Source organism: Fusarium redolens (genome assembly GCF_020744475.1).
Source record: "Fusarium redolens strain MPI-CAGE-AT-0023 chromosome Unknown BKA55scaffold_10, whole genome shotgun sequence".
Lineage (NCBI taxonomy): Eukaryota > Fungi > Ascomycota > Sordariomycetes > Hypocreales > Nectriaceae > Fusarium > Fusarium redolens.
The window spans coordinates 1,448,677-1,470,022 of NW_025763673.1; the positions used below are offsets into that span (position 1 = coordinate 1,448,677).

At 48.1% G+C, this 21,346-nt stretch overlaps 2 protein-coding genes across 2 annotated transcripts; one reads left to right on the forward strand and one right to left on the reverse strand.

Moving 5' to 3' along the window:
- Nucleotides 1-5,751: 5,751 nt before the first annotated feature.
- Nucleotides 5,752-7,292, reverse strand: BKA55DRAFT_69924 (uncharacterized protein). Its single transcript, XM_046200568.1, has 3 exons — nucleotides 7,021-7,292; nucleotides 6,548-6,966; nucleotides 5,752-6,454 (listed from the first exon to the last, which is right to left on the reverse strand). Exons 1-3 carry the CDS (start codon nucleotides 7,204-7,206, stop codon nucleotides 5,878-5,880), a joined length of 1,182 nt encoding a protein of 393 aa, XP_046048180.1. The 5' UTR covers nucleotides 7,207-7,292; the 3' UTR covers nucleotides 5,752-5,877.
- An 11,592-nt stretch (nucleotides 7,293-18,884) lies between these two features.
- On the forward strand, nucleotides 18,885-19,945 carry BKA55DRAFT_703289 (uncharacterized protein; the record flags this gene model as incomplete). Its single annotated transcript, XM_046200620.1, has 2 exons — nucleotides 18,885-18,923; nucleotides 19,175-19,945. The coding sequence occupies 2 exons, from the start codon at nucleotides 18,885-18,887 to the stop codon at nucleotides 19,904-19,906; spliced, it is 771 nt and encodes a 256-aa protein (XP_046048181.1). The 3' UTR covers nucleotides 19,907-19,945.
- Nucleotides 19,946-21,346: the final 1,401 nt, after the last annotated feature.

The following is a 21,346-nucleotide window of genomic DNA, read 5'->3' on the forward strand; positions in this document are numbered from 1 at the left end:
TCAATGGCCAATAATATCCTCTTTTCATAATCTGATAGCTGCGATTCTATTGCCATTGAAATAAAAAAAAACGGATTTTATTTGATGATATAGAATAAAATGAAGAATCCTGTGTTGATGACGCGTTGATGGTGTTGAAGTGTGCGGGGACGGGGGGTGTGTGGGGTGGCGGTGAGTTAGTCAAGTTCATGTCACAGTGGAAGTTTCAGCTTATCCACCGGCACTCTCGTCCCTTTGACTACATTAAGATCGATGAGACTGCCCCTTTGCTGAAGGTATTCCAAGCTGCTGAAGAGTGGTCTGATCATATACAGGCTGTGTCTGCAGAGATCTTCCTTCCGGGCTCTCATTTGGCTGTGGATGAGTGTATGATCCGCTATACCAGCAGATCGAAGGAGACAACGGTTGTCAAGGGTAAGCCGGCCCCCCTAGGGTTCAAGATCTGGGTTATCGCTCAACAAGGCTTCTTTATCCGCTGGCTATGGCACATCAAGGATGCAAAATACGGTACCGTTGGCGTTGAACTTCCTCCACCGAAGTCATCCACACGAGGTCAGGGAGGGCGAAGAGACGGCCGAGGCAGGGGCGCAGCCAAGGCCGCAGGGAAGAAGCCTGCCAACGAGGCTACCACAGAAGACAAGCCTATCGCCTTGAACTCGACCCAGAGCGTCGTTGTTGCCTTAGCAAATCTACTGCCAAAAGCGACATATCAGGTCTTTGTGGATAACCTCTTCTCGTCGTCCGATCTCTTCCGCAGCCTCCGCAAGCATGGCCACGGAGCTACAGGCACCGCTCGCCCTGACTGCGACATCCACAAGGAGCTACAGCAGGATAAAAAGGCTGATGGGGGGGTCAAGACCAGCTACGAATTCAACCAGGTCAAGATAATCCCGACCCCTGATAATCAGGTACCAGCTTAAGACACTTCTTATATATGAAATCCTTACTAATTTATCTATGTGCCGTACTTCTAGGTTAACCAAATTGTAACGGTTGCACAAGCCGTTAAGCCACAGGGCAAAAGATCGGGCCATAATCGCTATGCAAGCAATTATGGGTGTGCTACAGCTGCCTTATAGAAGCCTTACAGCGCTGTTACGGGCACGAATCGTAACACAAATAGCTTGGAAAGACAACCGGCTTGTATTATTCTTGACTAACGTACATAATAAGCGAGTGTCTCACCTCACTTTACACCTAAAAAGCTGACTTTTCAAAGCTTATATAGAATTCAGGCTAAGTCTAAAAAAGCTAAAAGCTGTATAACTTACTTTTAACTATATCAGAAAGCTATATACTTCATAAGAGAATTATAGCTAAATTATGTATAGAGTTATTAAAGAAAATCTATTTATACTGTATTTTAGCAGGTTTTTTATATAATATAATATTTAAAAAAATCTAAAAAATAGTATCTTAGCTTTAAAAGCTATACTACTTAAAACTATAGTTTTTAATATTTTCTATTATTTTATTTTAGCTAAAAAAGTGCTATAGGGTAAGCTGTTTTTAGGTAGCACAGTATAGTGAGACACTCACTTGTCTGAGACACTCGCTTATCATGTACGTTACTGTATTCACCGGCGCCGACGATGAGCGAGTCGAGCGGAAGAGGAAGAGGCCGTCCTCACGGAAGCCAGAGGCCAAGCCATTACGCCGGTTTTTTGGTGACGAAGCCGTCAAAGTCATAAAAATCCCGGCAGTTGCTGCTGCTTATAACGACGAGATGAACCATGTTGATCGAGGTGACCAATTGAGATCATATTATACGTATGATCATCCCCTCCGCCGCGGCCTTGGCAGGCACTCTGTTGGACCTTCCTTCTTGATGTGGCCTTTGTGAATAGCTACCTTGCTCAACTACAGGGGCCATAGCCAAATTGGAAGAGGTATACAAATCATAGGGAGTGGCGAGAATGCATTTATAACGAGTTATTCAACGCCTACGGCCAAGAAAGTCAGGCAAAGAAGCTCTACCGGGTCGGAGACGAGCGTGACTTAAAAGACCCTGGATTACAGCGTAAACACGCCAATCGCCAGGTCAATCATATCAACCGGAAGGTAAAATCAGATTGCCTAGCTTGTAAGGGCCTTCGGCAGGGGCAGTCAAGGGCAAAACGCCTGAAAAGAGACCCTCTAGGAGAGGCCAGCGGCAACAAGAGAAGGCATCACGAGCGAGGCGGGCAGACTGTGTACGGGTGCAGGTTATGCGATGTTGCGATTTGAAACAATCAAAATTGCTGGGACTTCTATCATCATACTTTAGGTGAAGAATTATGTACCCTTGATTTGGCGTATTTTAATTGGACCGAACCCCTCGTCGAGACCTGTGCGGAGGTCCTTGCGCACTGAAGAGATAGGGAAATATAGGGCGATCTGGGGAGTCCTACTAACCATGGAATGGCTTCTGCAGCATTTGGAAGACTCAAAACTGCAGCATGAACACGATGAAGAGCCCTACCTACGGATTGGATGCAACCTCGGCTGGATGAAATTGGATCAGTATCACACCCTCACTGAAAATAGTCCGGTTTATCTGGCGGTCCTTGTCCTCCATCCTGCTTTTCGTTGGCCCAGCGTCGAGTCTCAGTGGGCCGATCATCCCGATTGGTTAGAGAGAGGAAAGATTGCTGTACGCGAGCTGTGGGAAGAGTATCGAAAATTGCCCGTCGAGCAGGATACGATACCGGAACAACCGACTGCTGCGAGAAAAACAACAGACCTGGATGATTTTATGGCGTCGGTAAGGAAGCTCAGCACTCAGCGTGCGCCCTCAGCACCACCTACACGGGATGAGTACGCCGAGTGGTTGTCCACTTCCGACCCCGGCGATTGCCTGGTGGATAATCCGATACAATACTGGCTTCTCCGACGACGACAGTATCCACGCTTGTCACGAATGACAATTGACCTGTTTTCAGTTCCCGCGATGTCTTCTGAGCCAGAACGGATATTCAGTCTTGCAGGGCAGATGGTCACGCCTCCGAGAAGACGGCTGCAAGCAGATATTGTCGGAGCAGCGCGGTGCATCTCATCGTGGGAGAAAAGTGGGGCCATTGAGATATCCAAATAGATCCAAATAAATCCAAATGTGCCCAAACGAATTCAAATCAAATTCAAATCGAGTCGTCCGTATCCAAATCAAATCCACGTAGGGTTAATTTGATTTGGATTTATTTATTGACAAGCCTGCTTCATAATATCTGGCTGTTTGAGAGCGCGATTGGGACAGTCTGGGTACGGCCAAACGGCGATCGTTCCTCTCAACAAGCTCCGGGATCTGTCGCTCTGCACTTGGCCGTCTGTTCAGGGGAAATCAGAGCTCATCGCATTGCTACTTGGTCCTTTGTTACACCATCACCTCTAGACTCTGGGACAGCCAGCACAGCAATAGTTATATGGAAACAGCTAGCTCAAGTTGACCTCTCTCTTAGATCTACCTCACCAGGCCTTTATGAAACGACAGTTTATGTGATCGTAGATTAGTCAGGCCGTTGCATAATCAGGCGGCTGAAGATGGCACCCTCCCCGCAACCAGCGGCTGAAACGGGGATTCAGGGGTACAGATCCCGTGCAAGATGAGCTAGAAGAATAACATGTCAATCGAGCGTCTGTGCGCGTTAGTTCAAGGCCCAGGCCTAGTCACCTTTCAAACCCCCTGCGGCCGCCGTGCCACGGCTGTTACGACGAGGCTGAGAAGTGATCAGCAGTTGGCTGGGGTATCGATTGCCACCGTCGATTCTTTGGGCTTGGTGGTACCTTTTCAGACTGATATAACGGTAATGCTCTGGAGCTACAGGTTGTTTATCATGGACCTGGGGAATGAGTGATCTGGGCCTAGGGACCACAATCTGTTGCATTGTGGCGAAGAAAAGGGTATTTGGTAGTCTCGCTGATACTCCTCCGGTGTTCTCCTGTCGAACACGTCGATTACGCTTTCACCGTGGAGATCCATGGGCCCTTTTTACGTCGTCGACGAGCGCACCTTCCCCGTGAAACATGAAGCAGGCTGTGAGAACGCAATGTCCATTCTCAATGGGGATATCACATGGCGTGCGCCTTATGTTTCCCGACTGTACTGATCAACAAAGCTTTAGAGGTGTCCTTCAGCCTAGGCAGGGTGCAGGCGGATTCAGTATTAGTGAAGGACTCAATTGCTTCCGCATTACTGATAAAGACGATACTGCTGTGTTTCCTCTTGTGGTTTTGTTGCTTTTCTGACGATGTCGGTTACATTCTTGACACACAAAAAAAAAAAAAAAGAAAAAAAAAAAGACTGCCATGGATTACGATTGCGTCTCTTTTCTTGCACGTACACTACGAACTGGTGTTCAGACTATTTGTTCGAACCAATTCGTTCAAACAGCCTTGTGTTCAGACCTAGTAGCAAGCAAGCCCAGGAAGAAGACGGACCTATGTATACTCGGCGGGCATGGTATACCCAATTTGACGTTGTACGAACTCATGAAGTTTTGTTGAAGAAAAGAAGCGTCCCTTGGCAGCAGGTTGTAATATCTGAGGATCCAGTCGTCAACTCAGAGGCAGAAACCAGCAGAGACCATATTTTCATCCAAGCGGCAGGCTGGTTCCGTCGTTGCTAAGGTCTACTGCATATTACTCTAATACAGAATTAAGATGCCAATGATCCCCCCGAGCGTTCCTGCACTGTATGAAATGCTCAAAAGCAACTGGAAATGGATTAACAGTGAGGTAGATATTCCACCAAAACTCACGATGATCACCAAGTCTATCAGTGAGAGGTATCCTTGGTAAGTACACATCGTTGCAAAGGTCCACAAGGAAGAATAGGGTACCTTATGCCTGGCCTGAGGGGTTTTATTCCGAGAGGCATACGCATCCCAGTTACTGGCGATCATCGGCTCCACCATTTGGTCGAAATCGTCCTTCTGCTCACGAGGCTTGTGAGGAAGACCGGAGGACCTTGGTGGTGCTTGAGAAGCACCTTTGAGCGATCTGCTGGAGTTACAAGGGATCATTCACTGCTTGATTCACGATTGCCTGGTGTTCCTGAGAACTCATTGAATGACTGTGGAATGCTCCGCAAACACGACATGCTGAACCATTCATCCCAATCCACGTCTAAAGCTGCACGCACCTCGATACCTTCGCCCTGTAGACTTTCTCCTCCTCCATCTGGCTGATAGGACAGAAATTAGCGGCGATTCTGTCGTGATATAGCATGAAGTGGGTCCGTTAAACGTCCAACTTGGCTCAAGCACGACTTGAGATCCCAACTACAGAAACAGCACGGAACCCGCGAAGAACAAATTTTCAGCGCACATCATCCCCCTCAGCTATCGCCAGCCGATGGTACATTCGGTGGTCTAAGCGAATGTTAATGATCTGACTGCAGATTTTCCCGAAGAAAGACCTGTACAGTACCAAGGAGCAAGGACCGGATGCGCAACCTCCCGCATCAACTCTGGAGTGTGATGAGTTGTGATCCTACTGCGGTCTTCCGTTCCACGTCGATCCGTTTCCAGGCCCTCCACCACCGAATCGATCGCGGAGACAGCTCATGGGGCCATGATTGCTCTGTCGACGTTGTTGGTCTGAGTCTGCCGTTGAGCGTCGACTACTCTGAGAAGGACTTCTCTGTCTCATTCGCGCACCGTGTTCGCTCGGGGCAGTCGCTCTTGGGCTTGTTGGAGAGTGAGAGCTGCGTCGCTGTAGTCGCGATATGTCATAACCGAGCCCAGATGCTGCACCTCGATCACGTTCATTACCACGTTCTCTCTCTTGTTGCTGATTCGAGGTGTTCCGCAAAGCCTCAATTAGGGGACTCAGGCGCTGGTTTGGAGGTCGGGAGTATCGCAGGCCTAAACGTGAAGAAGGAGCGGTGGCAAATGCTCCCCACTAATTAGGATTGAACGTGGACGAACCAGGTTGGTTAGAGCTAGACCCAGAGTTTGAGCCTTGAGTTTGGTTGCTGTCACCGCTATTGTTACTGCCATTGCCACTACTGTTACCACTGCGATTGTTCTTTTCGATCGACGTTCGGCAGATGGGGCATGTGTTGTGCTCCTTCAGCCAGAGAGTAACGCACTCCTCATGGAACCAATGGTTGCAAGGTAAAAATGTGGCCATGTCTCCCTCCTTCATTTCATCAATACAAATCGTACACTCTGCCTTGCCCCCCGAGCCCAACATTTGTTTATCGACTGGTTTTCGTTCCAGATTTCTAAGGGCTTCCTCTGTAGCTGGAGGGGCGGCGTTGGACTGGGGGTTGGCCTCCATGAGTCCAGTGATGATCCGATCCAGGGCCTCCTGGGAGTACAATGCATCACCATACATGGCATTTGCCGGGTTGAGAAGGTTCAAAGTATCCTGTAGACTTCGAGCCAGGCCAGATGGAGAGCCCCCAGCACCTTCTTCGCCTCCCTGGTTATGACCGGGTGGTGGTCCAATATCTCGTAATATGTTCTGAAAGAAACTGGTACGTTGATTAGCTTCAATAGTCATGGAAATGGCCGTGACCCGTAAACCACCAGGTCGTTCAGGGAGTTGAAATGGGGGTTATGCATACTCTTGAAATGTCTCGCCTCCTGGGGGGCCAGCAGGACCGCTTCGTGTTGCATGGATAGGTCCAGAAACTATTGTCACAGAAGTCGTTCCACCTCCAAGCGTTCCCGACGTAAAAATTGTCCGGTAAATGCGTGGTCCAAAGTTTGGTTCTGGGGGTTGTTCACGTTCTCCGGGGCTCGATGGGAAAGATCCGTTTCTACCAGGCGCGCGAGGTCCAAATCCGTTAAGCATATCAAAGAAGCGCTCAAAAGTCGGTGCAATAGCGGGACTGTCTCGGACGCTCCGTCTGAAGGCAAATCCATGCTGGGTATGCTCATCTATGTCGACTTCTTCAGGATCTGAATCGTATGGGTGATGCTCGGGTGAAGCGGAGGCAGAGGAGTGGTGATCGAAGTCGCGGGGATCGTTTGCAGGATCAATCTGGATATCACGGTTAACATTCTGGATATCAAGTGGCAGCAGCGGAAAACCTACAATCTCTGTAATCTCGCCATGGCATTCGGGGCATGTTAGTCCATTCTCGTCTCGATACCATTCAGCAACGCAGGCGTGGCAATAGACAACCTCACGGCCCGCGGTCGCGTCAAGGTGGCCATGCCTCTCGGCACGAGAGACACATCTGCTGCTGCGGTCGATTGCGCTAATACGCAGTTGAGGCATGCGAACCAAGGCCGGCAAGGCGAAAGGTTAGACTAAATGTTTGTTTAAGAAGTCGTTTATACAATATGGAGCACTTACAGCCTCCTCTTCGCAATAGCATTCTTTTTGTTCTGTCCAAGGTGGGAATCCTCTGGTACAGACATGCACCCCGCACGTAAGTATGACGTTTAGTTTAGGCTGCCAATTTTGCCCGTAATTTGCCCGTAAGTAGCTTTTTGGCCGCGGGGTAAGCATACCTTTGAAGTACTTGGTAAGGCCTAGAGATCGGCCTCCCGTGCTTTCCTTTCCACCGTAGGTGCCCGTGCGTCAAGCACGGGAGGTAGGGTGACAGGGAAAAGGGTCGGCCGACAGGGAAAACCTTTAGGTACCTCAATTTTTGCGGGGTTAGTATGAGATAATTAAATCACTCGGCCATTGGCATAGTCCCCGTTTTCTGCACCGATGACGCCCGTGATATGTTATTACCCCCACCAACGTCATAGCGCAACGACGGGTCAACCACCACAACACCAAGAATAATATCACAACACTCAGTCACAGAGGCATCAATTATGAACCAAATCTCACGATGAATACATCATTCGAAAGCACAGAACCTACTCTTACTGCATTACAAAGATGGATTAATTCGGTGACTAGAAAACCTAACATTTCACGGTTTACCTCGTACAACCTTGAACAACGCACTGTTGCGGCTGTTGAGCTCTTTAGGGAAGGATTTTACACTTCTCTCGCCAAAGCAAGCAGAGAATGGAGAGTTCCATATAAAAGACTATGGTCACGACATAGAGGAAGCCATCCAGTTACTCAGAATGGTGGGAATTATACCTTATTCTCTAAGGAAGAAGAATAAGCTATTCTTACTTGGTGCTGGCGCCGCGTCACTCAGGGACATCATATACAACAACGTACGCTTCGTCAGTATGCCAATTCCGTACTCAAGGCTACAGATCGTGATGCCACAGCTTCACGATACTGGGCACGACGTTTTCTACGACGTTATTCACAGTTCTTTCATAAAAGAAAGTCTCAGACTCTCTCAGCACAACGTAAAGCTATGTCAGACCGAGGAAATATCCAAGGATGGTTCAGGAAGTGGAATATCTTTACTGAGAACGAAGAAAATGACGTAGACTTTGAAAATGTATGGAATGGCGATGAGACAGGCTTCCAGATCGGTTATCTTAAGAACGGTATCTTCCTATGGACTTTTGGGGAAGTTGAGGAGCCCGTTTTGACCGACGCACACGAGACAATAAGTGTCACAACCGTCGAGTCAATATCTGCAAAAGGACAGGTTATTCCACCGTTTATCATCATGCCCGGTGTACAGATTCCGTCCCGGTGGGTTGACAACGGCCTCGAAGGAGAGGCAACGATCGCCACAACACCAAAAGGCTATATTGACGATGTCACCGCGCAGGATTACTTCGACCACTTTGAACGACATACACGTCCTCAAAATGGACGGGGAAAAAGAGTCCTATTACTAGACGGTTGCGAGAATCACTTTACAAAAGAACTACACCATAAAGCCCAAGTCGCAGGCGTGGTGTTGTATCCCTTCCCGCCTCATCTGACGCATATACTTCAGCCGTTAGATGTAGGGATGTTCAGCTCGTATAAGCACTGGCATCAAGAGGTCTTACAACGGGAAATCACCGATGGGGCTACGGACTTCAATAAAGCTGACTTCCTGTTTCATTTACAGGAGATTCGCCGCAAAGCTACTAAGAGAAGTACTATTATCTCATCGTGGAAGAAGACCGGCATCTATCCTTTCAATCCCTCGGCCGTATTAGACCGTATGGTCGATCCGTTATCATCACTATCTTTGGAGGCGGCTGAGGCCGATCTTCCCGGCTATATCTCTGCAGGTGACTCTTCGGCACACCCCAGTGACGAAGACTCCGAATCCGACGAGGAAGACTTCGGCCAATTCTCTCGAGACCTACATCATTCGAACCGCGTGAACGAGGAGAATCGATTGGTGTCATCCACGCCTCCATTGGTCAACTGGAACGAAGTCATCACCCCCGAGCTGAAGATGCGGCAAATCCGACAGTATGAGCAGTACGTGGCCCTCCGAATCGAGGTATCAGTGGCCTCGGGCACGCCTCTGACTCCCACCGTGGCACACGTCAATGAAAAGCTACGGAAAGCACACACAACTCTCGCATTAAACGGCATTACAGCGACTCAGGAGATGCGCCGCCTCAAGGAGAAGAGCCTCAAGCGTTCGAATCGTGACCAAGGGACTACAATCTTGGCTAATTACGGGCCAATTACAGTATACGATGCCAGACTTCGCGTCGCCAAGGACTTACACAACCGACGGGCAAATCAGGCTGCAGAGGCACAACGGATGCATAAGAAGGAGGTCAGGGACGAAGTTGCTTGTCTACGAAGGTGGATGACGGAAGTCAGGAGACTTCTCAGGGCCAGTCTTCAGCAGTTACGGGTCAATGACTTATACAGTAGTCAACCTACATACTCACAAGGAGTGAGGCCATTTACAGCTGGCCAATTTCATATAAAAACTCAACACCAAGACTGTATCTCGTCGGCCGGGCTATTGGGGACGAAATACTGCCTCTATCGCGAACTACACGCGAAGATGAGGGAGTCGAAAGTCAGGAGGAAGGAAGCAAAGGAAGCAGGGGAAACAGAAGTCCCCAGACTGTTCAATTTCTATTGGAATCCTCCATTCCTTCTTCCTTATGACTACGACGTTAAAATCGTTAACGAAGCATTAGAATTTGTTGTCGCTGACGATGAAAAACGGCGTGCCTCACGGAAAAAACTGTCACTTGAAGTTGACGGCGTGGAAATCGATGAGGACTTGGAAGAAAGTGATTCTGATACTGCAGAATCATTAGAAAATGATAAAATTACTATTAGGTAACGTATTACTGTTAGTTAGGGCGAATTCGTTGTGCCGAAGGATGAATAATATACTGTAATTGTGGTGATAATTCCTTGGTGTTTTAGTGTTGTTATGCATTTCGTGCAAATGGAGGGGCAGGTCCGGCCAAATCATGTGGGTGAAATAAGTGACTCCTGATTTTGCGGGCAATAGGTGGAGAAATAAAGTACCCCAATTTTCCATGTCAGCAGACCCTTTTCCGGGTCAGCGTACCCCCCGTGCCTGACCAAGGCACCATGCAATGGAAAGGGAAGGCTAAGGGGGACCGGTCTCTAGGCCCTACCCAAGTATGGTTAGAAAGCCTGCGATGAACCTCATGAGCTATTGCTGTTCGCTTATATCCTCGTGCTTAAATTCTGGCCGCGTTCAATGGATATGTTGAGACATGATTGATCTTGTTGAGACCGTATGACTAAATTGGTCCGATCTGCTGGTGGCTGGGTTGTGGATATTATGTAGTGAGCCGTGCTCCTCACAGACACATGTAACTTAGACCTTTCAACAACAGCACCTATTACTCCAGCAGTATTGTTTCATCAGATCTAGTCTCACTGATATATCAGGTGTTTGCAACAGTGGTCCCCGATGACATATCGTGCTGAGGCATATCGAGGTCAGATCAAATATCACGACGGCATCACGATGGAATCATGGCTTCATACCAAGAATGTGCCAAGTCCTTGAAGGGTTGGTAGTTGCCACCAAGCGTCTGAGCGTATCGTCAAAACAGTCGCCACAGTCTTGGAAACTGCCACCCTTTCAGCCAGCATTATGAGCGATTGGTATGTCACCTAGAATAACCAGTCACATGCAGGCAACCTAGCTGATGGCCAAAGTAGTCTGACCTTTCACAACATAGAGGTCGCCGTACGAAAGGCGGACGGCTTTAGTATCAGGTGGCTTGATCAGGCTGATAGCCAAGGAGTTTGCCAAGGACGACGTAAATGGTGCGGGAGACGCTGCTAATGTCGCAAAATAATAGCACCTGTTTCTCTGCAGCCCCGCAAGCTTGTGCTGCCTCCGAAAATGGGACTCGACTGCCTCGGCGCGGGGAGGTCTTGTAGCTCCACATACAGGGCAGAGAAGTGGCAACTTACCTTTGATAACTTGTGGATCTGCAGAGACATTTGTGGGGCGGAGTCAGCCTACCAAAGACCTATCGTCAAGCAACCAGCATCTCATACAGAGAATGACCATGGCCATGAACCAGTCCATGAGAGCTATCCCTCTAGTTGTGTTGAACCTCCCACCCACCAGGTTACGACAGGGGGTATAGCCAATTAAAATGCACCATATTGGAAATACCTACTCCTCCACTTAATTTAGCCTATGATAAAAGTATCAGCAATCTCTCGAGTTACAAATCGCTACATCACACTGCTCACATCCCCAAATTGACTGACGCCTTCTTTTGTTATTGCTCACCGGCGCCAAAGGCCTCCTTGTACTTTTTGATCTTGACTGCCCTGATTGAAGTCCTTTACAGGCAAGGCAATCCGACTTTTTCCCTCTTCGGATGTGTTTATGTTGTGCCACGGGCGTAAATTCGTCTCCGGCTCGAAATGCCTGCCTTGACCGGCTCTGTGGATGGAAGGCCTGAAAGACTGCGTTGTAGATGCATTCCCTCCACTTCCTCTGACTCGTGTAACGGCTCCAAGCTGGCTCTCCGTGTAGCTGCAGGAGGAAGTTATTTACAAGGACCAGACATCCCAATAATGAATAAATACATAATATTGCCATATTCTTATGTATTCATAGTCATACCCTGACATTCTTATCTATTCTTAAGCTTATGGATTATTCGTAATATAAGCTTGAGGGCCCACTTATATCGTCGTCGTCGCTGGGACTTCCATGACCCCGTTATCTACTGCCACATAGACTTTGCAGATCAAGCCTTTCTTCACCCAATATCTCAGGCGTTGAATTTCCTCGACAGTATCAGCCGAGAGCCGTGTCCTGTCTCATGAAATTGTCCGTCGTGCGCAAGAGAATACCCGTTCCGGGTCGTCTGACATCGCTAGTACACTGAGTACGTCAATGGCCAACGGATGTAAACGTGGATACTCAATCCTCTGTTCTTCTCGGCACCACCATTCAAGAGGCGTGCTTGTCGTCATAGGTCTTGGCGGAGAATTGATGAATTTTTCGAATTCATCCTCATTTCCACGTTCATCCGAGACACTCATTGACTGCTTGATGCGGTCGTACGGGGTTACTTCTCGTCGCTCGTTATCATCCAGCCGCGCCGCGGACCCCGACGGCAGTGGTCGGTCCTTGCGGTGCACGGCTGCAATCAAAATGAAACACGCTCGTGTAAGCAAGCGTGGTGGCGGCATCCCTGTGGGGAGGGACGTGGCGGATCCATATTCTTAAGAATATAAGAATTATGTATTTATTGGCAGCCTCTATATTCTTATCCTTATGCATAAGCTTAAGAATGAATATGCTCTTAAGAATGGATATATATTCATTACTGGGATGTCTGCCTGCCAAGCGCCTCGGCGGATAGGGTGATCATAGCCTAGATATGACCTCCTTTTGTCGCCTCGGTCAACATGATTCATTTCGTCGTTATAGGAAGCAGCAATGGTAGGGATAGATATAAGCTTGACCGGCTCGCCACTAAAAAAGCGTTGTATCGGCCGTGCCATTAGGGTCTTTGTTGACGGCCTCTTCCTCCAACGATCACATCTCTCTTTGCCAGTAAAGACAGTTGAAAGGAGCAATACGAGGGCATTATCCTTCCAAGCTATCTGATTGACCTAGGGAAGTAGAAGAAGATGAATTATTAGCTAAATTGTAAAGGAGAATATTGAGTCTTCTTACTTGATTGTCGGCAGTTGGAATGACCTTGATCTCATTAAGTTGGAAACCTGACTTGCCTGCCTTGCCGGCCTTTTTGGCGTCTGCAAGACCTTTATAGATACCACAATTAGGCCGTGCTGTGCCGGTCGGGCCATGGCCATGCTGGCGAAGGGAGCGGAAGAGGTCTGGCGATGAAAATAGGTTATCCACAAAGACGTGATATGTCAACTCCAGCAGCAGGTTGATGAGGGCAATAACAACGCTTTGAGTCGAGTTCAGCGCCATCATCTTATTCCCGGCTTCTGTGATGACGTGGATAACTTCCTTGATCTCGTCATCCTCATCAGCCTCGTATGATGTCCTCCGTCGGCTGTCTCGTCCCTTGCCTTTCCTCCTCCCTTTCTGCGATGCCGGCTTCTTCGCCGAAACACCAACTGGACCATATTTTGCTCCGGGCTGGTGCCAAATCCACCTCATAAAGAGGCCCCGCTGGGCAGCTATCCATACTTTGAGGCCTGTGTCGATAGGCTTATTGGAGACGTACGTAACTTGCTTATTCCTCCCGGTATATCGGATCATGCCCTCATCCACGATAAGATGTGAGCCTGGATCACAAAGCTCTGTTGTTGCAAGTTGAATATGTTGAGACCACCGCTCAACGCATTGGAAGACGATAGGAAAGTCATCATCGTCAGTGAATTTGGTGTGGTCAAAAAGCCGGAGGTGACGATGAAGGAGTTGGAATCGGTCATAAGTCATGAACTTTATTATTGAATGTTCAGGTCGCTGGTCCTCTAGCTGAGGGGTCTTCCAATGATCTTGGACCGTTGTTTCACTGTGGACTCCTATATAAATAAGGATCCCAAGCCAGACATAAACCTCTGCGGCGGTAGTTGGCTTCCAGGTGCAAAGGCGTGATCTCTCTGTTATTTCGTGTTCTTAACTATCAGTAACGCCACTCTGAAGTAGGCTGTTAACCCAGTCATTGGTATACCGGTATTTGACCCAGTTGTTGACTATTGAAACAGGCACGAAGTGTTGGAAAAATATCAGCGGGTTCTGGGGTAGCTCCTTAACCAGAAGCTCTCGTCGCGGCACCTCGAATGGTTGAAAATTGAAGCCTCGGTCCTCAGCAGTTGGGAAAGCTGGTCTCCGGGTGCTATCACCCTGATGCTCTTGACGGCTATTATCTTCGTTGATGAAGCTACTATCATCGTACGCGTTGAGAGTCTCTGCACAGGAATCTATAGGTATTGATCGAGATGCCATTAATCAATTCGAAATAACTTGTATAATGGTAAAGGTGGAATCAATTGACGACGCAGTACTACGTTCCCCTAATATACCTCCTGACAAATGTGGGGAGGTGGGGCCCGGTACGGCCGGGAGGTTCAACACAACTCAAGGGATAAGGCGTATCGGTTTCCAGACCGCCAGCCGTCGAAGGAGATGTGGATAAGGCCAGGCGCTTTGCCCAAAACCTCTATCACCTTCTGCTTGTGTTATTCGAACACGACGACGACCTTTTCTCGAACAGTTGTGTGGATAATATTTGCTTTACGCGCCGAAGCTGACGGGTTCAAGTAATCGAAGATAGCATGGAGTTCTGCCTCCTCGGCAATCGAAAAGGAGTGATTCTTGGCCACGATCCAGTCGATCAGAAGCCTCCGGAAGTGTTCCTTGTCGAAGCTTTTGATGAAGTCATTCGCAATTGCTTGTTCTAGGGGGTCGTGTAGATCGAGCTTCATGGATTCAGCGAGAGTCTGCTGCCCCGGAGGCTTTCTGCCCTTAGAATTCGCCTTCTTTTCAGCAGTTCTTTGGGTCATTCCAGGCGGAGCGCGGGTCCCGTGGTCGTTGAACAGATGATTGTACGCGTATGAATGCCATCAGCTTCGAAATGACGTGGACGTGGACTATTATTGCGAATGCACGCTCGGCATATCCATCTGCGGTCGTCTTCCTTTTGGATGTCATATCCAAATTGCCAGGCCCAGCAACACGTCTCCCTGGCTCGCTCAGAGAATGCCCAGCCTGGGAAATGCCTCCAGAGCGTACGTTCGTACTGTTCATCGCTTGCGGAAGAGGTCCTTAGAGTCGAGACAGGGGTCAAGGTTGAAAGGGTAGGATACGGCGTCGGGCAGGGTTCTGATTCGGCAGCGGACCCGAAGCCGCTGTCGGAAATGTCGAAGCAGGAATCAGGCGAGGTCATGGTAAAATAATATCTTTGTCATGTCGAAATTGCAAAACATGGTGCAGGTGATGGGTCAACAACAGGTCGTCAGGTCAGCGCGAATGACGTGTCCAACGCGGCCAGTTGGCACAATATGCCCTTGTCCTGCAGATATTTCAGATGCCTTTCGAGCTAATTTGATGTGGACAAGCATGTAGCGAGTGCCGTATTGGGGTCAGGTATTAGATAAGTCCCTAACATCCTTCATATCACGAGCTTGACACGATTAGTATCGATTGCAATTTTTCGCGCAGTATTGAGATATTGAGAGATCTGGACGCGTTTTTGCAATCAGCTTGCCGGAAGTTATTTAATGGTATAATCGTTGTATTATCCCATCGAGTGCTAACTGACGCCAGGTACATGGAGATAAAGAGTTACAGCCAATCAGCGCTCTGCCCAGAAAGTTTTGACCCAACCAGAAACCGTACCTTATCCATAAGATGGAGATAAAAGCGGGGTAGTTGTACCTGGCGCCAGTTAGCACTCGATGGGATAAATGCAAAGTAAGGAAAGTCGAAATTGATATTTGCTGGAAATGTTGCTGATGAAAATGTACATCTATTGATGGCCCTCATGACGATATGGCACTCACGGAGCCGATCTTACGTATATCCATTGAGACTTACGTCATCCCAATGAGAAAGCATGGGACATTCGAATAGCGTTTCCTATCTCCTGAGTGCGTGAAGCCCTCCAATGTGGTCACGACAAGGACGTCAGGCCAATCAGAGTTCTCGTTAAAAGCGATACCTCACTCTCGCCTATCTTTCGCCCAAGGCTTAAGTAGACGTATGATAAGACCTTAACAGTTACGCTCCCTAAGGTCCCGTATAAAGGGCGCTAGCTGTTAAATGCACAACACTGGGGCGGGGTACGCCTTGGAGGGCTTCACGCACTCAGGAGATATTATATGTATTCTAAAATTGCGCTGTTCAGAAGCTTTATGGTGTTTTTTTTGACATAGGGTACTCGTGGGTTTGACTAAAAAGGAACCCCACTCATAGAGTGGGCGGCAAAAATCTGGGACAAGGGCAAAAATCTGGGACAGCTGATGGGTTAGAAATAGGTGGGAAAATCAGGAAATCTCTGGCTTACACTTCTAATTTTATTGCAATAAATTCGAAATTTCCGCTATGACTCAATTAAAGTGTATTAAAGCTATCTCCAAAATTATTTTATTATGCGAGGCATATTTGTGGTGGTGTTGCGGCCGAAATTGTGAACCTTGATTGCAGGCCAGTCCAGCCCCATGATGCCTTCACCTCTGCCTCTGATCTGGCCGCCAACGGCACAAGGGATGACGATATGTTACTGTGTGTGCCTTTGCGGGTGTAATGTATTCATGATTCTGTGATAAGTGGATGAAAAATCGGTCTCGAAGCTGGGCAAAGGAGCAGGAAGGGGCGGTAGCTCGGGCTCCTCGATATCCTGTGACAGATCAACAAAATCAGGGCTTTCTTCATCGATTTCCGAGTCATCAGAATCTCCAAAAGTAAGGCTATCACGAGCAGGATCTCTCTGTGAGTTGCCGAGCATAACCTCAACACTATCGCTCGAAGGAAGGGCAGGCATATCCTGAAGAGGACTTCGGTAAAAGCCAGCAGCGCTAGCATCACGAAGTCGCTCGTGGAAGCGTTTCTGCTGTGCTGAACCCCTCGTATCATAAAAGAAGCCTTCTTGGGGAGTTGGTGAAGCTTCCCGCGATGGAGGAGGAATAACGAGAATCTCGTCAACTATATCTAATTGCTTCCACTTCTTCCAACGCGGAAAGCTAATATGAATAGGCTTCCCATTATTGTTTATATCATACTTGTAACTCTTCTCATATTCCTCTCGTAGGCGGTTATCTTCTTCTTTTTGTAATTGCTTCAAGCTGCGGCGTTGGCGGCAAAGCTCCTCTTCTTGCTCTTTCTTCGTTGAAGCAATGAGACTTTCTCGCACCTGCTTAACTGTAACGCTATTAATATATAATCCTGATGGCATTACCTTCTTCCTCTTCTTCCTCTTGTTGTTTACAGAGGCAATACGATCGAGTCGGGTCTTTATGTGCTCTTCTGCGAAGCTATTCAGAACTACAGCCTCACATACAACATCTTCCAAAACGCCGAAGGAATGACGAGTAGGTGAACTGAAGCCATCGCGATAGTTGCGTTTAAGATGACGAGCAACTTCGCGAGCATCTTTAAAGCGCGCTTCTTTTGGAAGAAGTGACGGCAGAGCAGGATTTGTAATAGCAAGAAGAGACTTCTTCTTCTCCCTGACTTTATGAATAACTTCTGTCCCGTTTACAGGGAAAATTCCGCTCTTCTCAAAGCCGTTCATGATGTTGTGAACTGAGAAGCCTTCTTTAATTATCTCGCTTAGCTTGTTGACGAAGTCGGAGCGCTTGAAATTGAGATAACCTTCGCGGATGTGACGCCGCAGACGTTTTTGGTGAGAATTTTTCAGCAGCTGAAATACTCCAACATCTAGAGGTTGTGTATGATGTGTTGAATGGGGAGGAAGAATGAAGATCTCGATATCGAAGCGAATACAATAATCCATAAGCTCCAAGGAGGTCTTGCCGGTGAAGCCGTCGATAACAAGGAATCGCCAAATCCGCTCCTTTTCAGGCCGCTCAAAATACGGCTGATGCCAAATGAAGTCAGGCATATCGATATCTCTCATATACTCATCACAGCCAAACCAGTCAGTAAAAGTAATGCCTCTAGACTGTGCCTTTGCTGTGCATTCGAAGGAATTGCGATTAAAATGACGGATCCAATCCATCGAGATCTCTGCGTTGGAAAAGCCGCTCTCAGAGCGAGCGAAGCGAATACCCTCATCCAGATCATCAACATCCCAAGATTCCGTTGGCCAAGTCTTAAATACCATTAATGGAGGTATCATGACTAAAAATATATCAGAATATGCGCAGAAGTCCAGAGAATACTTACATCCAGCTGCATTCGCGCATCCAAGCATCGTGGTTGATTCTCTGTTGGTGAAAGAAACAACATCGTGTTTAGCGTTAAGCATCTTCTTCACGATAATCACCTCAAGCCTCTCGCGAAGGGCGCCAATCCGTATGCCGCATTCATCGGCGTTGAACATCTGTGAGGCCTCGATATCTCGGTTTTTAACAGCTACACCAAGGTCAGTATAGAATTGCTGAAGATCTTCAATATCTCCAGCTTCAAATCCTGCCCTTTCTCGGTCGAAAGCTCGAACTAACTTCTTCTTCTGCAGCTGCGGATTATCGCGAAGAAACCGCCTGTACCATCCATCGCCAACAGGCCCTGCTGGAGGCGTTCGTGATGCCCTCAAATCATTCGCTGCCTCTTCAATAAGTAGCTGATTACAGGGAAAACCTGCTCTCTCGAGCCAAACGATATACGCGATCACGGCACGCTCCTCAGCCTCATCGAGATTCCTCGGCCGGCCGCGGCTGTTATCACTGAAGTCAGGTTTTCCGTATAGCTTCATTGACTTCAGATGACGACCAACAGCGCTCTTGGAGGCGCTGAATCTATCCGCAGCTTCTCTCACGGTGAGAGTGTTGAAATGGGAAGATTCAGGTTTCTTAATTCATTCAAAATATGCAGTAGGAGAACTACTGTTTATGTACAGGCACCACCTCCGTGGAATGTTCCACCTTGTTTCACACCTTGCCACCGACTTGGTCGTCTCACATTTGTGATCTCCAACAAAAAGTCCAGAGACGTCCCAGTAATGGGCTGGTCCGAAATCGAGGGCGTAGAGGCGGCGGTGGTCTGAGATGATGTCATGGTCGATAAATCACCTGGATAAGCTAATTGTGCTAGAAAACCTAGGGCCGTTTGAACGAGTACTGAGATGGTGGTGCTGATGAAATTGAGAGAAACCTTTTCATCATCTAATCAGTTGATAAGATCTTTTCAGCCAATCAGAGAGCGGTATTTAGGTGGATATCAATCTGGATATCCATTTAAGAGGCAGAGAGTTATATCGATATCGATATATATCAGTATCGATATATCCAGATAGCACAGTTGATATCGATATATCATATCCAAATACGCAGGTCTGATCGAGAAGCCAAGAGGGCCATCCGTGCCCGCACCAGGGAGCACATAGAGCGGTTGGACCGCGAGTTAACGGCGCTCAAGCTGAGCCAAAGCTGCGACCAGACCGTCCAAGAGCTATTGAACCGCAATAGGGCGCTCGAGGAAGAGCTGATGCGACTCAAGGAGAATATGAGAGTGCAAATAACCTCATCACTTTACTCGGCTCCAGGTCTGAATTCACCCCAGCTCTCGTTGCTCGAGAGTTTCTCATCAACGTCGACATTCAACGACAACCTCGGCACTAGTAGCGATGCCATTCCTAGCCCTCGTGGATCACCATTTCCTAGCGATTACTACAACTTCCTCCCCGACTACAGCCAACAACACGTCCCCTTATCCAACAACTGCGAATCCTTGGCGAGCACCGTCTCCTGCCCCAGCCCCTCCAACGTCTTGACCCCATCATCATCAGCTGACTACAACGCTGGCTATATCTCAATCAGCGTGCTCTCCTCGATCCTGCCCTCCAACACCAACTCCTCAAGCAGCAGTGTCATGTTTCACAAGGACGTTGTCGAGATGGAGTATAACAACGTGGGCCGTCACAGTATAATCCCCCAAGGGCTTCCTCTACCCGACGTTAGCGAGGAAAGTAGTAGCACTCAGAGCCTAGACGCCGGATTCCAGCTCAATAATCCTCTACTGTAGTCCGGCACTCCCCATTCTCACCGCTACATATCGCACCACTACCACCAGCACTCCTCCTGGAAGATATAGCCCATGTATTACCCTCAGGCGCAGTCGTCGGTTCACTGAAACTCTTGTCACGGCGGCTCAACCTGTGTACCCCCTGATTATGCCGCTGACGTGCTGCCTCGATGAGTTTTGGTCAGCTTCGTCCATAACTGTCGTCGGCAGACCCAGGCCAAGATCTGCTACATTCTAAGCTAGACGTGCAGTCTCTGTTTCGAGATAAAGACGGCCAGGGACAAATTACATGCTCGCCACAGGTTTGACACAATCTTTTGGCCGCTGTGGGGTAGAACGCGTCGCACGGAGCGCCATCCTTGCGCATGACACCCGAGACGCCATGCAACCCCCTATCCACTAATCTTGTATTCGCACATGACCGGCTGCAAATCACAAAGTATATTTTTAGGCTTGAAATTGCATTAGCAAGGAATTCCGGCCTTTTGTGATAGAGCTCACCGAAACCTAAACCTAAACATTCCTAGTGACGGGTTGAGTGTTACCGGTGTTTATCGGTGAACGGTGATCGGTAAACTGTTGCTGTTGAAGGGTCGGAGTCGAGACGAAGGCGGCCACCGCTTTTGCTAACTTGTGATGGAACTCGATCCGTTTGACCGTCGACAATGAGAAAGAAGCTGAAGAGGGAGCCCCAGGCCCCGACGTTACCCCTGTTGAAGATTACAATTAATCTGAATGATCATGTTGGCAAAAGTCATTTTTCGACGTTATGTTATTAGATCACGCAGGGATGCTGAGTGCAGTTAACAACTGATTTGTTATTATTTTCTCCTTGCAGTCGAAGGACCTTTGAGGCCTTATATCTTCAACTGATTCTTCCTAGGACTTGAGTCCTAGTCCTTGATGACAGTCCTACGATTTGAGTTTTAGGAAATCAAACTTTAGCTTTAATCTTGATCCTTGATCCTGAAGTTGAGGGGGAACCATCAATTCTTCCAACACTAACCAGCATCACTTTGCCAGTCCTGGATTACCTACAACACACATCAGTGATGGGAATAACACACACTTTCCTTGTGACTTCATTGTAGCTTACCCAAAGGCTGATTGGTATAAGCAGCTTCCTTGTGATTTGACTAATTATCTGGAGAAGGATTAACGAGACAACAATCTTCGTATTGGTATGAATGGGCTTCGGATACAATCGGGGCATTACGTATGTCCTTTCTGTAGCGAGTCGAAGAGAAAGCCCTACACACGCCACGGTCCTTTCTCGAGCCACTTGGCACACCACTCGGCTGCTTTCACGAAATAATCTCGTGTATTCCAAGCAAATGTGAGCGTTGGGATATGCCTCATAATGGCTATAATGTCGAGATTATATCTCGAGATTATATCTTCTGGGCGAATGTCGGACTCGCTTCTCTACTGATAGTATTG